The 13,182-nt window shown below is 47.0% G+C and overlaps 1 protein-coding gene across 1 annotated transcript; it reads left to right on the forward strand.

Moving 5' to 3' along the window:
• The first annotated feature begins 2,948 nt into the window (after positions 1–2,948).
• Positions 2,949–12,813, forward strand: SERPINA11 (serpin family A member 11). The gene is made up of 4 exons (XM_012935771.2): positions 2,949–3,591; positions 7,420–7,693; positions 11,252–11,399; positions 12,610–12,813. The coding sequence occupies exons 1-4, from the start codon at positions 2,949–2,951 to the stop codon at positions 12,811–12,813; spliced, it is 1,269 nt and encodes a 422-aa protein (XP_012791225.2).
• The last annotated feature ends 369 nt before the right edge of the window (positions 12,814–13,182 follow it).

The following is a 13,182-nucleotide window of genomic DNA, read 5'->3' on the forward strand; positions in this document are numbered from 1 at the left end:
CTGCCGGGCACCACGAACCTTCACTGCCCATCACTGTCCCTGTATGTCTGAAGTTTTCTCCATGCCAGACCCCCATCCCATGAACTCAGCAGTGCCCCTCGCCTCTAGTTCATGGAAAGAATACAGAATACAGATCGACCTTTGTTCCCCTCCCCCCCACGGCACTGGCAAGCATTGCTCGTGTGAGAATGGGAAATAATGGGGCTCTCAATTTCCTCTGGAGCTTTTCTGGCAAAGGAGCAGAGAAGTGCATGGGGTCTAATGATGCCCAGCTTCCGTGGGGAGGTGGAACTGCTAACCAACCCTGCCTCTTTCTGTCCTTGCAGTGTCTCGTGCGTTATGGGCCTTTTAATCCTTATAAACTCGCCCACCCACTAGGATTCAGATGTGCCCATTGATTTTGGGGAGCAGTGGGGCTCAGAGAGGTTATTTTGCACAGACCTCACAACGAGATCATTTAGAATTTTGATGCAAACCCGAGACCCTCAGTTCTCTTGAGATAAATAGACCCTTCTGGACATCTGGGGCCTCTAGGGGTGCAGTAGGGTAGACAAGGTGGTGAGTTCCACTGGATGAAAAAGGCAAACTGGAGGGAGCGGTCTGTTGCCTGGCATCTATTATTTCTCCCAGAGTCGTACCAAATTTGAAATTCTGCGTCTGCAATTCTCCCCTTAAACAGAGAGTTGCAGATTCTGTAATCTGCAAAACCCAACATGTATGAAAGGCAAAAAGTGAGCCCTTTGGAGCTTTGTGGAGGAGGAGGAGGAGGAGGAGGAGGAGGTGGTAGCCTTGGGAAGCTGTCCACAGTACTTTGATCAGCAAACAAGTTTCAACATAGCCCAGACCAAGTTACATTCTTTCCCCTGGACAACTGTCCCGTGGGGTTTGGTGGGAGAGACGGGGTTAGGGATAACCTGTGTGATAGACCATCTGCTAAAATGTGATCTTGCCACATCCATCATTGACCACATCCATTGACTACATCCATCATGGACCACATTCATTGGCTATACTCATCGTTGACCACATCCATTGGCCTCATCCATAATGAACCACATCCATCATTAACCGCATTCATTGGCTACACTCCTCGTTGACCACATCCACTGGCCACATCCATCACTGACCTCATCCATCATTTACCCAGAGGATACTGGTTGTGTCCTAAGTATAGCAGCTTCTGAGGAAGACAATGGTATCGGGATGGGAGATAGAGGGTGAGTTCGGGTGGCTGGAAGGGGCAGGTTGGAAGGGAAATGGAGCTGCTCTCCCCACCAAGGACAATGTGGGGTGTTCTCTGTGAGGTCAGCTGGTGTGTGTGTATGCATGCATGTATGTGAGTATATGTGTGTGTGTGCACGTGCACATGTGTGTGTATAGCATCTGGAAGGGGAATGAGACCACCAGGCTGGGCGGAGTGTGCAGGGGGCATGGTCTACACAGTGCCTCAGGCTGGGGCTGGAGCTGTGTCTGTGTTCCCTGCCCACAGCAAGAGCTTTCCTGCCTCCCAACCACCCCAAGCCCCCTAGAGGCGATCAGCACATTTCAAACTTAACACAGGATACATCGTGTTCGTTTCCTAGCCTACCACCAGACAAAAACATATTCTGGGCTGCTTAATTGACAGTTGAGTCCTGACCTAGTGCTCAGGAGGCAGGAAGTTCAAGCTGAAGGTGCAGGCAGGGAGGATCCTGCTTAGAACTAGTGGGGACCATCTGCCCCCTCCTCTCTCCCACAGCTGGCAGGTAGTGTTGGGCTCCCCTGGACTGGCTAGTCCCCTGCTCTCATCTCTGTCTTCACCTCCACCTTTGTTCTCCCTGTATACTTGTCTGCGTCCAAACAAGCCCTTTCTCTAAGGACACTTTCAAATTATGGCCAATCTAGTGACATTGTTTAATTCAGCACGTCAGCAGTGTCCCATTTCCAGGTAAGATCACACCCCCTGGTACGAAGAGGGCTAGGACTTAAGCACCTGGATTGGGGAGGGAACTTAACTCATCCCATTGCAGATACTTCCTGCCAGTCTCTGCAATGACCATGATGGAGGGTCAGCACTGGTGTAACTAGAGAAACCTGAGGGGGCAAGGGTATGACAGATGGGCCACTCTTTTTGGCTTCACCACCAGGCTCCAGTTATGTGGTGGCTTTGTCATCTGCACAAGAAGTGTCACCCTAATTCTTGAAAGGTATTAAATGAAGGATTGGTCAGAAACAAGAATAAAGAGAACTGGAAAGAAGGAAGGGAAGGAGGTAAGGAGAAAGGAAAGAGGGAGAGAGGGAAGGAAGGAAGGAGGTAAGGAGAAAGGAAAGAGGGAGAGAGGGAAAAAAGCAAGGAAGGAAGGAAGGAAGGGGGAAGGAAGGAAGGAAGGAAGGAAGGAAGGAAGGAAGGAAGGAAGGAAGGAAGGAAGGAAGGAAGGAAGGAAGGAAGGGAGGAAGGAAGGAAGGAAGGAAGGAAGGGAGGAAGGAAGGAAGGAAGGAAGGAAGGAGGAAGGAGGAAGGAAGGAAGGAAGGAAGGAAGGAAGGAAGGAAGGAAGGAAGGAAGGAAGGAAGGAAGGAAGGAAGGAAGGAAGGGAGGAAGAGGGAAGGAGGAAGGGAAGGAGGAATAAGAGAAAAGGGAAAGAGGATAGGAAGGAAAGAGAAGGAAAAGAGATAGAGGTAGGGAGGGAGGAAAAGGAAGTGCAGCGATGAGAGCAAAGGGTTCTTTACTCAACCAAACTTTTTAGACCTGTCCAAACAAAAGTGGGTGAACATGGGCTGATTTCTGATTAAAGTCTTGAGTGGGGGTGTCTGGGGTCACTGCTTGCTCACCTACAACCTGCCCTTTGCAGCAGCCCCCTGCAAACCTCCAGGGATGCGGTTGGGACCCAGGGTTGCCAGTGGGGGATAGAGAGGGGCCTGAAGATCACTTAGGAAGAGGTGTAGTATGTCCAACATCTTGTCTGCAGAAGATGGGAGCCATGTGGCTGTGGCTGCTGGGAGCAGGGGTCTTGGCTTCTCTCCATGGCCAGCCCCATCCCGCGTTCGGGGACAAGCATGTGGAAGTGGCCCCAGCCCCGAACAATCAGCTGTCCGCGGCCATCCCTGCCTACCACAAGATCACACCCACCATCACCAGCTTTGCCCTGCGCTTGTACAAGCACCTGGCCTCAGAGAGCCCCGGAAACATCGTCTTCTCCCCCGTGAGCATCTCCTGCACCTTGGCCCTGATGGCTCTGGGCGCCCCGGCCAACATCTCCGCTCAGATCCTGGAGGGCCTCGGCTTCAACCTCACAGAGATCCCGGAAGCCGACATCCACTGGGGCTTCCAGAGCCTCCTGCACACCCTTGTCCTGCCCAGCCCCAAACTGGAGCTCAAGGTGGGCACCACCCTGTTCCTGGACAAGCAGCTGCAGCCCCAGAAGCACGCTATGGACCGCGTCAGGGAGCTGTACGGGGCGTTCGCCTTTGCTGCCAACTTCACAGACACCGCCGCCACCAGGTGGCAGATCAACCACTATGTGACGAAGCAGACATACGGGCAGGTGGTGGACTGCCTCCAGGAGCTCAGCCCGGACACCCGCCTGCTCCTCCTGAATTACGTCTTCTTCAAAGGTGAGGACCACCTGGGGTTCCTACACCCACCTCTGCAGGTGAACGTGCCCATCCACTCCTGACCCTGGTTCAAAAGGAGTTTGGGTTCTTTTATTTATTATTGTTTTAATAATAATAAATAATATTTATTATTTTAAAAGATTTTATTATTGAATCACTGTGAAATAGACCCTTACAAAGCTGTTCATGATTAGGTTTCAGTCCTACGGTGTTCTAACACTCATCCCTCCACCAGTGTGCATTTTTCAGCACCAGTCCCAGGATCCCTCCCATCAACCCCCACCCCCAACCCCTGCCTGCCTCTATGGCAGGAGCTTGCTTGCTTGTTGCTTGCTTGCTTGCTTGCTTGCTTGCTTGCTTGCTTGATTGATTGCTTTCTCTCCTTTCACTTTCTCCTTTCTCTCCCCACCCCCTCTCTCTTTTTTTGGGCATAGTAGTTTGCAATACAGATACTGAAAGGTTATCCAGTACATCTCTTTGCCTACTTTTAACACTCAGTTCTTGTCCAGCATGATCATCCCCAGCTATTATTGTCATCCTGGTTCCTTCTCTCTTACCTACCCTCCACCCCACACATGCTTGTGTTTGATTCCAACTATTGACCAGTGCTTGGGTTCCTTTATTGCTTCTCATTTTCCTTCCTTCCTTCCTTCCTCCCTTCCTTCCTTCCTTCCTTCCTTCCTTCCTTCCTTCCTTCCTTCCTTCCTTCCTTCCTTCCTTCCTTCCTTCCTTCTTTCCTTCCTTCCTTCCTTCCTTCCTTCCTTCCTTCCTTCCTTCCTTCCTTCCTTCCTTCCTTCCTTCTTTTCCTTTCTCCTCCCTCTTCAGTATTTTCTCCTTCCTCCTTTCCTTCCTTTATTTCTTTCTTTCATCTTTCTTTCTTTCCTTCCTCCCTTCCTTCCTCCTTCATTTCCTTTCTTCCAGAACCATTGGAGTACCAGAACCACAGGGAAGTAACCCCAATGAAAAAAACACAGTCAAAGACATCATTTCCTTTCTTCCTTCCCTCCTCCCCATTCCCCTCATTTCTCTTTTATTAGCATTATTATGTTTTCATAAAACAGAAATCAGAAGAAGGTTTTTTATCTCTCCTTTGGGCCACCCTCAGCCCTGTCCCTAACATCGCCTGCCTAGAAGTGGCATTCTTCCTCCTGGTAGTTACCACCACAGAGTTAAATATTGTTGATTTTTGGTGATTTTTTGGTTTAAATATTTCTTTCCATGTTTTCTTATGCATCTTTTATTCGTTGATACTTCTGTTGGTAATTATTTTCACTTTTTAGTAATTTATTTTTAGAAAAGTTGTACTTTATGTTATCCTAAACATAAAAATAAGTAAATAATATTATTTTAAGAAATAATGAAATAAGAAAATAATGTCAAAAGTACCAGACACTAATAGACTAAGAGGTAACATATTAACATTTTACCACTTCTTCATTTTTTTTTAACCTAAGGAGGTAATATTGCAGGGGCCAGAGAGATAGTACAAAGGTGAAGACATTTACCTAGCAAGTGGCTGTAGCCATGATTTTGGTTCGAATCCTAGCACCACTTATGGGTGTGGGCCCTAACCACTACCAAGGGTGGACCAACAGCAAAACACATGTAGATGGTCATGTTGTAGGTACAGCTCAATCCCTCTGGAATTCTTCCCTTCCCTAGTCCTGCTTGCCTTCTTCCAGCCCTCCCTAGAGGCTGCTACTACCCTGGGATTGGCATGTGTCCTTGTGCCCGACTCATCCCACTACTGAATGACGTCATAATCGAAACAGCTCAGGTGTTTTACATTTTTGCATCAAGAGGATCATGCTATCTATATTATTTTCCAATTAGGACTCACTATCACCCCGTGTCTTTACTGCTCTAGAGAGCTCATTTGGACTGCTTAACATTGACTGGGATCTATTTTTATTTGACTGCTTAACATTGACTAGGATCAAGGATCCATTTCTTTTTACTTCAGTTATTTCAAATTTGTAGACCACACACACACACACACACACACACACACATGTCTGCTATTAAGAATACAATCTCCTCCAGCATTCAAAGGAAAAACAGGGGCTAGAGACATAGCACAGGGGGTAGGGCGTTTGCCTTGCACGTGGCCAACCCGGGTTTGATTCCCAGCATCCCATATGATCTCCTGACCACCGCCAGGGGTAATCCCTGTGCATCACCGGGTGTGATCCAAAAAGAAAAAAAAAAGAAAAACAAACCTCAAGTACATTCCAATTTTATTTTTATCTACTTTTCAAATCTATTTTCTTTTTTGATTCTATCCAAAACATCATCCTACATTTAGTCATTGTGTTCATTTGCTTTTAGTGTCCTCAATAGTTTTCGGGGTACTGGCCAGATATTTGTAGACTGTCAGGGTTGGTGTGAGATCTCTCCCTGGGGGATACTTAGTTTCTGAAACTTCCAAAGCACACACTGAGGTAAAGTGTATTCTGATTTTGCTGGGTGAAAACTACCCCTGGTTGGCATGACTAGTGTTTCTAGGGGACAGTTTTCTACTTACCTCTGTGCTCATTCTCTGGAGCTCCCTGATTAGGGAGCTTCTAGGTTGGGAGTTTCTGAACCAATGAGCAATAATCACAAAGTACATAGTGGAGGGGAGTCTTTCCAGTGGCCTTGGAGATGTGAGATGTCCTGTTTCATCTCTTGGCTGCTGGGGAAAAATTTTTCCATCCAGACTTCCAAACATGGATGGGATTGCCTTTCCTGGTTCTCTCCACGGTGCAGAGGTCCAGTACTCAGGACTGGCCTGAGAGTCATTTGTTTTTCTGAGAAGACATAAAACCCCACCTTCTTGGGACAGAACCTGATTCTGCCAACCCATGTGCCTGATGAAATCAATTCCAAGTTTGAAAAAGGCATTTCTGGTTTCTTTCCAGAAGACTTGATTCTTGTCTTGAAACTTAGCTGTTAGCTATTTGTTCAGCCATCTTCTCATTATTTTATTCATTTGAATGAAATTTTTAAGCAGAAAAAAATATTTTCTCTTATGACTTAGTAGAAATCTAAATGGTCTACATCTTAACTATCATGTGCTCTCCAGAGTTGAACACTAAATTACATGTTTTGTTTTATTTTTTGAGTCCTGGTTTATGATACTGTTCATATAAATGTTTACAGCAAATAGCATTGCTATGCCACACCACTCATCAGCATATCATCATTTCTCCACTGCCTCTAGGCTCCCTCTCAAGTATATTCCTCCCAAGTCAAGCATATTTTAAATATTTGTTGAATGATCTCAAGTTAAATGTAGGTTTTGGCAAACTCCTCAATGATTGCTACTTGATTATTCATTTATTCTAAAATGCATATTAAGAGCTGGGCTGGAGCCATAGCACAGCAGTAGGGCGTTCGCCTTGCATGTGGCCGACCTGGGTTTGATTCCTCCGCCCCTCTCAGAGAGCCCAGCAAGCTACGGAGAGTATCTCGCCCACACGAGATACAATCTTACTGTAAGAGCCTGGCAAGATACCCGTGGTGTATTCGATATGCCAAAACAGTAACAATAAGTCTCAAAATGGAGACAATTACTAGTGCCCGCTCTAGCAAATCCATGAGGAACAGGATGACAGTGATACAGTGATACATATTAAGAGCTAATTACAAGTCAAAGATATTGCTAGCCTCTTGAGAAATGCATAAATATCCCTCCCCATAGAGCCCAAAGTCCCACATAAGTGGAAAATAAGTCAATAAATAAATATCAAAGCAGAAGACACCAAGCTCTGACTTCATGACCATCTATCTGCCCAGGGTTCACTCTCAGAGTATATTCTCATAGTTTTGTGGGTCTCATGTTCTCAGCCAAGTGGAAGCAACCTTTCCACCGCTACCAGACCCAGAAGCAAGGCAGATTGTCAGTGGATGAGAAGACGTCTACTCATATCCCCATGATGCACCAAAAAGTGATGCACCGGTTTCTCTATGACCAGGAGTTGGCTTGCACAGTTCTCCAGATAGAATACAGTGGCAATGCGCTGGCCCTGCTCATCCTCCCTGACCCTGGGAAGATGAGCCAAGTGGAGGCAGCTTTGCATCCAGAGATCCTGAAAAAGTGGAACAAGTTACTCCTGCCCAGGTAAATGTTACAACAGGAAGACTTTCCTAAACTTTATTCAAGAACCTGAGTAGGCTTTGGTCTATACCAACCACAAGAGCCTCGTCCCTTGGTTATGTTCACTGTCCTATATTTTCTTATCATATGAACCCTGAGAATTCGAGATTCAGATGCAAACATGGCCATAGTAATTGACATGCTGGGCTGTTTAGAGGATGCACCTGGTTAATACTTGCAGCTTTAAAAAAAATTTATTTAAATTTATTTTTATTTTGTGAATTAGTTCACAATATTTGATTACATTTAATATTCAAACACCAATCCCAAAAAACAAAAGAAAAAAAAGAAAAAAATCAAACACCAATCCCACGACCATTACACCTTTCCACCACTATATTTCGGGTGTGTCCATCCCGAACCCCATCCCAAAGCAGAACCAAAATAATATAATATTTCCCTCTAAGGTTGGTTGCCTCCTACTTTGAATCCCATCAAATGTGGTGCTGTACTGTTGGACTATGGTAGAGTGTGTCCTATGAAGTGTCCAGAGAAAGGTTCACTCGTGGGTGAGGCTCAGCCAGAAGATGTGGAGAGTGGCCATGAGCAGGACGGTGGTTGGATTCTGGAGGTTTTCGGCCACTGGGACTGGATCCCTTGGGGATGAGGAGTCTCACCCATGCCCCTCTGGGGTATCCTCGCACCTTCAGCTTTTTAAGTTGCCACAAGACTAGCTGACTGGTTGTTAAAAATTCTACTCCTTTCCAAGTCTCTTTCTGCCTCAAACATTATCTTTTGTCTTGGGTGTGTGTGAGCGAGGGGACACATTCAACTGTTCTCAGGATTTGTTTTTGGCTCTGCACTCAAGAATTACTCCTGGTGGTTCTCAGGGATCATATGGGATGCTGGAATCAAACCTGGGTCAGCTGCATACAAAGCAAGTGCTTTACCTGCTGTACTATCTCTCTAGCCTCTCTGCCTCAAACTTTTCTTCAATCTTTTCCCTTCTTCAAGATTATCATTTATTTCCAGTAGGCAGCCACACGTATGCAAAAATTTCAGATCAAGGACAATGATTAAGAATAATTATGGAGCCAGAGACATAATACAATGCTTAAGGCACTTGCCCTACATGTGACCAACCCTATTGCAATCCCCAGCACTCCGAATCCTCATGATCACAGAACCAGATAACCCCCACCTCCACTCTCTGTGAATGCAAACTCCCACCACTGCCAAATATTTTTTTAAAGGAGAGTAAGCTTGGGGCCATTGAGATAGAACAGGTAAGGAACTTTCCTTGCATGTGACCACTTCTACTGACTCTGTTCGAACTCCATCACTGCATATGGTCTCCTGAGCATTACCAGGTGTCACTATTAAGTCAGAAATGGTATCTGAGCACTGCCAGGTATGACTCAACAGCCTTCCTCCCAAAAGAGTAATTATGATTCCTACAGTACAATGTATGTTTCTTAAATGTGTCCTCTTTTCTGTTAAATGAACTACTAGAGCCCTGTCATAAACTTAAGGTCCATTGAAAGTGCTCTCCCTCTCTTACTTGGGGGCTTGTGGTTTCCTCACAACGGTCTCCACCTTTTCTTATTATTTGGTACATACTGTCCAAGGTGCGATTGGAGCTGCTTTGGCATGACACCTAGCTTTGGCTATGAGTGACCTCTTTCTTGGTGGAAGGCTCTCTACCATAGGATGGTTTGAAACAGAGGACATGCAATAATGTGTCTCTTGATTCTGAGGGTAGACTGGGCTAACTGGGAAGTTCACACTTCAGAATCTCTGGTCTTGGAGTCTCTGATGTGGGTCAAATGGAACTGGGGAAGTGAAGATGCCTCCATTTACATGTCTGGTGGCCTAGTGGGCTGACGGGCTGGTTCAGGGATCAGCAGTACTCTCTCTGTTTTTCTGTCTTTGTCTATTTTTCTCTTTCTCTTTCTGTGTCTGTGTCTGTGTCTCTGTCTGTCTGACTTTCTATCTGTCTCTCTCTCCACATTACATTGGCACAAGGCTAGCTGGCTGGGATTTCCACAGAGTAGCTCAGTAGAGCTGATGGAGTTACATGTCAGCTGAGGGATCCAAGAGAGAAGAGCTCCAAAAGGAAAGAAGAGTAGAAGAGGAGAGGGTAGGAGAGAAGGGAGAAGATGAGAGGGGAGGGTGAGGGGAAGGAGAAGGAGAAGGAGAGGGGAGGAGGCAGGAGGGGAGGAGAGGGGAGGGATGCAGACCAAGGACAGAGGCTTGGAGTTGTCTCCCTGTTGACCATGAAACAGTTGACAATTCATAGATGCATTGAATTGCTAATTCCATGGGAAGAAGTACCAGAGAATCTTCTGGACTATTAAATTTTCCCTGAGGAATGTTTTACTTTGACTTTTCATTTTGACCTTCAGAAAGCAAACCCCACCCACTATCTTTCCCTGTATCTCATGCATTCCCCCTTACCATTTCTCATATGAAAGTTATAATAACGTAGCACTATTTTTAAAAATTGTGCTAGCTTATTTATTCAAGAATTCATGGACTTATTGAGGTATAATTGCCATACAACATAACAGCCCATAAATGGGCTTTCAAACATGAATACTTGAGCTGAGGAAGGATTAGCTTGTATGGGGACTTCCTACCTGGCCATTAGCCTTCAGTTGCATTGGTGAATCACACTGTGCATTGAACTCTCCACCCACACCCCACTGGGACTGGGACCTGCCCTCCAAGTGCTGCTTGTGGAAACTTGCCAAGCACACTGAGATTGGCTTACTTCTGTTCTTTACACCCTATGTCTCCCTTTCATTGTCCAACTACCATCTTAGGGAGGGGAGGAGTCTCACATCATACTCAGAGCAAAACTAGTAATGCTCCTACACCCTAGTTCCCCCAGCACCCCCAGTTTCCCTAGCTACCCTAGTTCTCTAAAGCATCACCAGGGATGAACCTTTCTCAGCCACCCCTTTGCCAGCCATGCCAGCCATGCTTTGACAATGGTCAGACCACCATGGAGGAGGAGAATCCCATCAAGGAGAAACCCAGGAAGGAAAAAGAAGCCTGGGGGGTTATTCCAGGGCGTGTGATGATTGAACGGTAGACACAGAGGCCAGAAGCAAGGGGAGGGGTATCCTATGGACCCCATACTTCATACACCCCACCTTTCACTGGGTTCTCACAGTCTGAAAGCTCAGACCACTGGGAGCGGACAGAGGCTGGCTTTGGGGGCTGCCAGGAGGAAATTTCAGGGGTCAGATCAGAAGTTGAGTCAGCAGAATTTTCCAACAAAATAAATACAGAGGTGGGAGATTTGGGCATTTGCCCACTGAGCCAGTGCATAGCGTCTTTCAATGAAGGCTAGAGAGTCTCTATAATTGTGACAAAGCATGGTCACACCAGGAGTCTCTTCAGACCCACATATCTGGGAGATCTCAAGACAAGAAAGTTCTAAATCATAGAATGTGTTGACATGTGGGGTGATATTGTGGAAGCATCGGTCCCCACACTCTGGGAACACCTGTCCCTCCCAAAGTTCCCTCATGGGATCAGATGGCACAGCTCACCCCCGTATGCTTGTCTCTGCAGCCTTCTAGACTTGCACCTGCCAAGGTTTGCCATCTCCGGAGCATATAACCTGGAAGAGATACTGCCACACGTTGGTCTCACCAACATATTCAATGCAGAAACTGACTTATCGGGAATCACTGGGCAGCTCAACAAAACCATCTCCGGGGTAAGGGGTGGAGTTGGGATTTTTAGGGGGGTGTCTTTCCTCCTTTGATCTGTCGTGAATTTTCAAGTCAAGTTTCCCTTTCTTTGTTTTGTGGGGCAGCTCCCTTTCAAACACATTACATCCCCGCTACATTCTTTGAGGCAGAAACACAGTCCTGAATTAAGTAGATATGCATTCAAGGACACCCAGCGGAAATCCTACAGCCTTGAGAACAGCTTTGCTTTTATTCCTCATCCTTGATCCCAGGTGTATTTCATCTGTCTTCCCCATAGCTGTCAGAGTTGGGGCAGGAGGAAGCAGGGCATGTGTGTGCCAGTTCTGCTGCCATAACAAGCAGCCCCCATCCAGTTCCTTATGTTAATGACAGTCAATTTCCTGTGGTTCCCTTGACATCTCAGAGATCTCTCTTTGTCGTCTGGCTACAGCTCAGCCCTCTTACTTCCAGAGTGTCAGTAAAGAAAGCCTCCTTTGGGGACATGTCATTCTTAGAGCACTGTGGAAAGGAAAGAGCAAAAAATGTGTCCTGGCCTGAAGCACAGGAGCGTAGTTATGTTCTGCAGATCACTGGGCAGGTCCCCAGGATAGGATGGAGGGAAGAGCCTGGAGGAGGACAGGAAGTAAGTCAAGATTTCCTGTTCCATCACATGAGGCTGACACCCAAGGACGGTAGATACGAGGGCCAGGGGGACTGCCCCATAGCTGGAAGCCTGCTTCATGAGCGGAGGGGAGAAGGCAGGTGGAATAGAGAAGGGATCGCTAAGAAAATGATGGCTGGAGGAACCAGTTGGGATGGGAGATACGTGCCAAAAGTAGATAATGGACCAAGCATGATGACCTCTCAGTGTCTGTGTTGCAAACTATAATGCCCAAAAATAGAGAGTATGGGAAATATTGTCTGCCATGGAGGCAGGGGGAGGGTGGGAAAGGGGAGGTATACCGAGTATATTGGTGGTGGGGAATGTGCACTGGTGGAGGGATGGCTGTTTGATCATTGTGAGATTGTGACCCAAACATGAAAGCTTGTAACTATCTCACGGTGATTCAATAAAATTTAAAAAAATTTAAATAAAGATTTCCTGTTCCTCAGAAGACAGGACCCAGGGGGATTGAATGAGGCCTCTGCCCTCACACCCCCAGAGCCACACAAAGCAACAATCCCCTTCAAGACCCCTGAAATCATCTAACTTCTGTTCCCCTTCTCTCCTCTTAGGTGCTGCACAAGGCAACTGTGGACATGAGTGAGCGGGGAACTGAGGCAGGAGCAGCCTCGGCGCTCCTCTCCCAGCCCCAGTCTCAGAACACAACATGGACCCCCCGTGCCCATTTCAACAGGCCTTTCCTGCTGCTCCTCTGGGAGGTGACCACCCAGAGCTTGCTCTTCATGGGAAAGGTGGTCGACCCAGCCTCAGGGTGATGGTGGCGGGACACAGGGCTGATCCCTGCTCCAGGGACAGACAGGAGGTTGCACCAGCCTGCGTGGCCAGCTGGAAGCTCGGGGTGGGTGGGGCGGGGTTCTAATAAAACTGCAGTGGAGCTGCAGGCTCACTCTATCTACTCTCACCTTGATTCTGGTGTCAGTGGTGGTTCCAATGTGGACCAGGAAGAGTTTCATGCTATGTCCTCTTGGGTGATGACCACCATCCCCTGCCACCCTGTAAGCTCTCTCAAGAGTCCTCCTAGGACTCAAGGAATTGGGAGGATAAAGGCAGTCTTTCACTTTAGAAGCCTACCTCAGCCGTGCAGCAAAACAAGGTGACACTAAAATGTCATGCCCAGGCCTCGG

The sequence above is a fragment of the Sorex araneus genome, chromosome 3, assembly GCF_027595985.1.
Source record: "Sorex araneus isolate mSorAra2 chromosome 3, mSorAra2.pri, whole genome shotgun sequence".
Taxonomy (NCBI): Eukaryota; Metazoa; Chordata; class Mammalia; order Eulipotyphla; family Soricidae; genus Sorex; species Sorex araneus.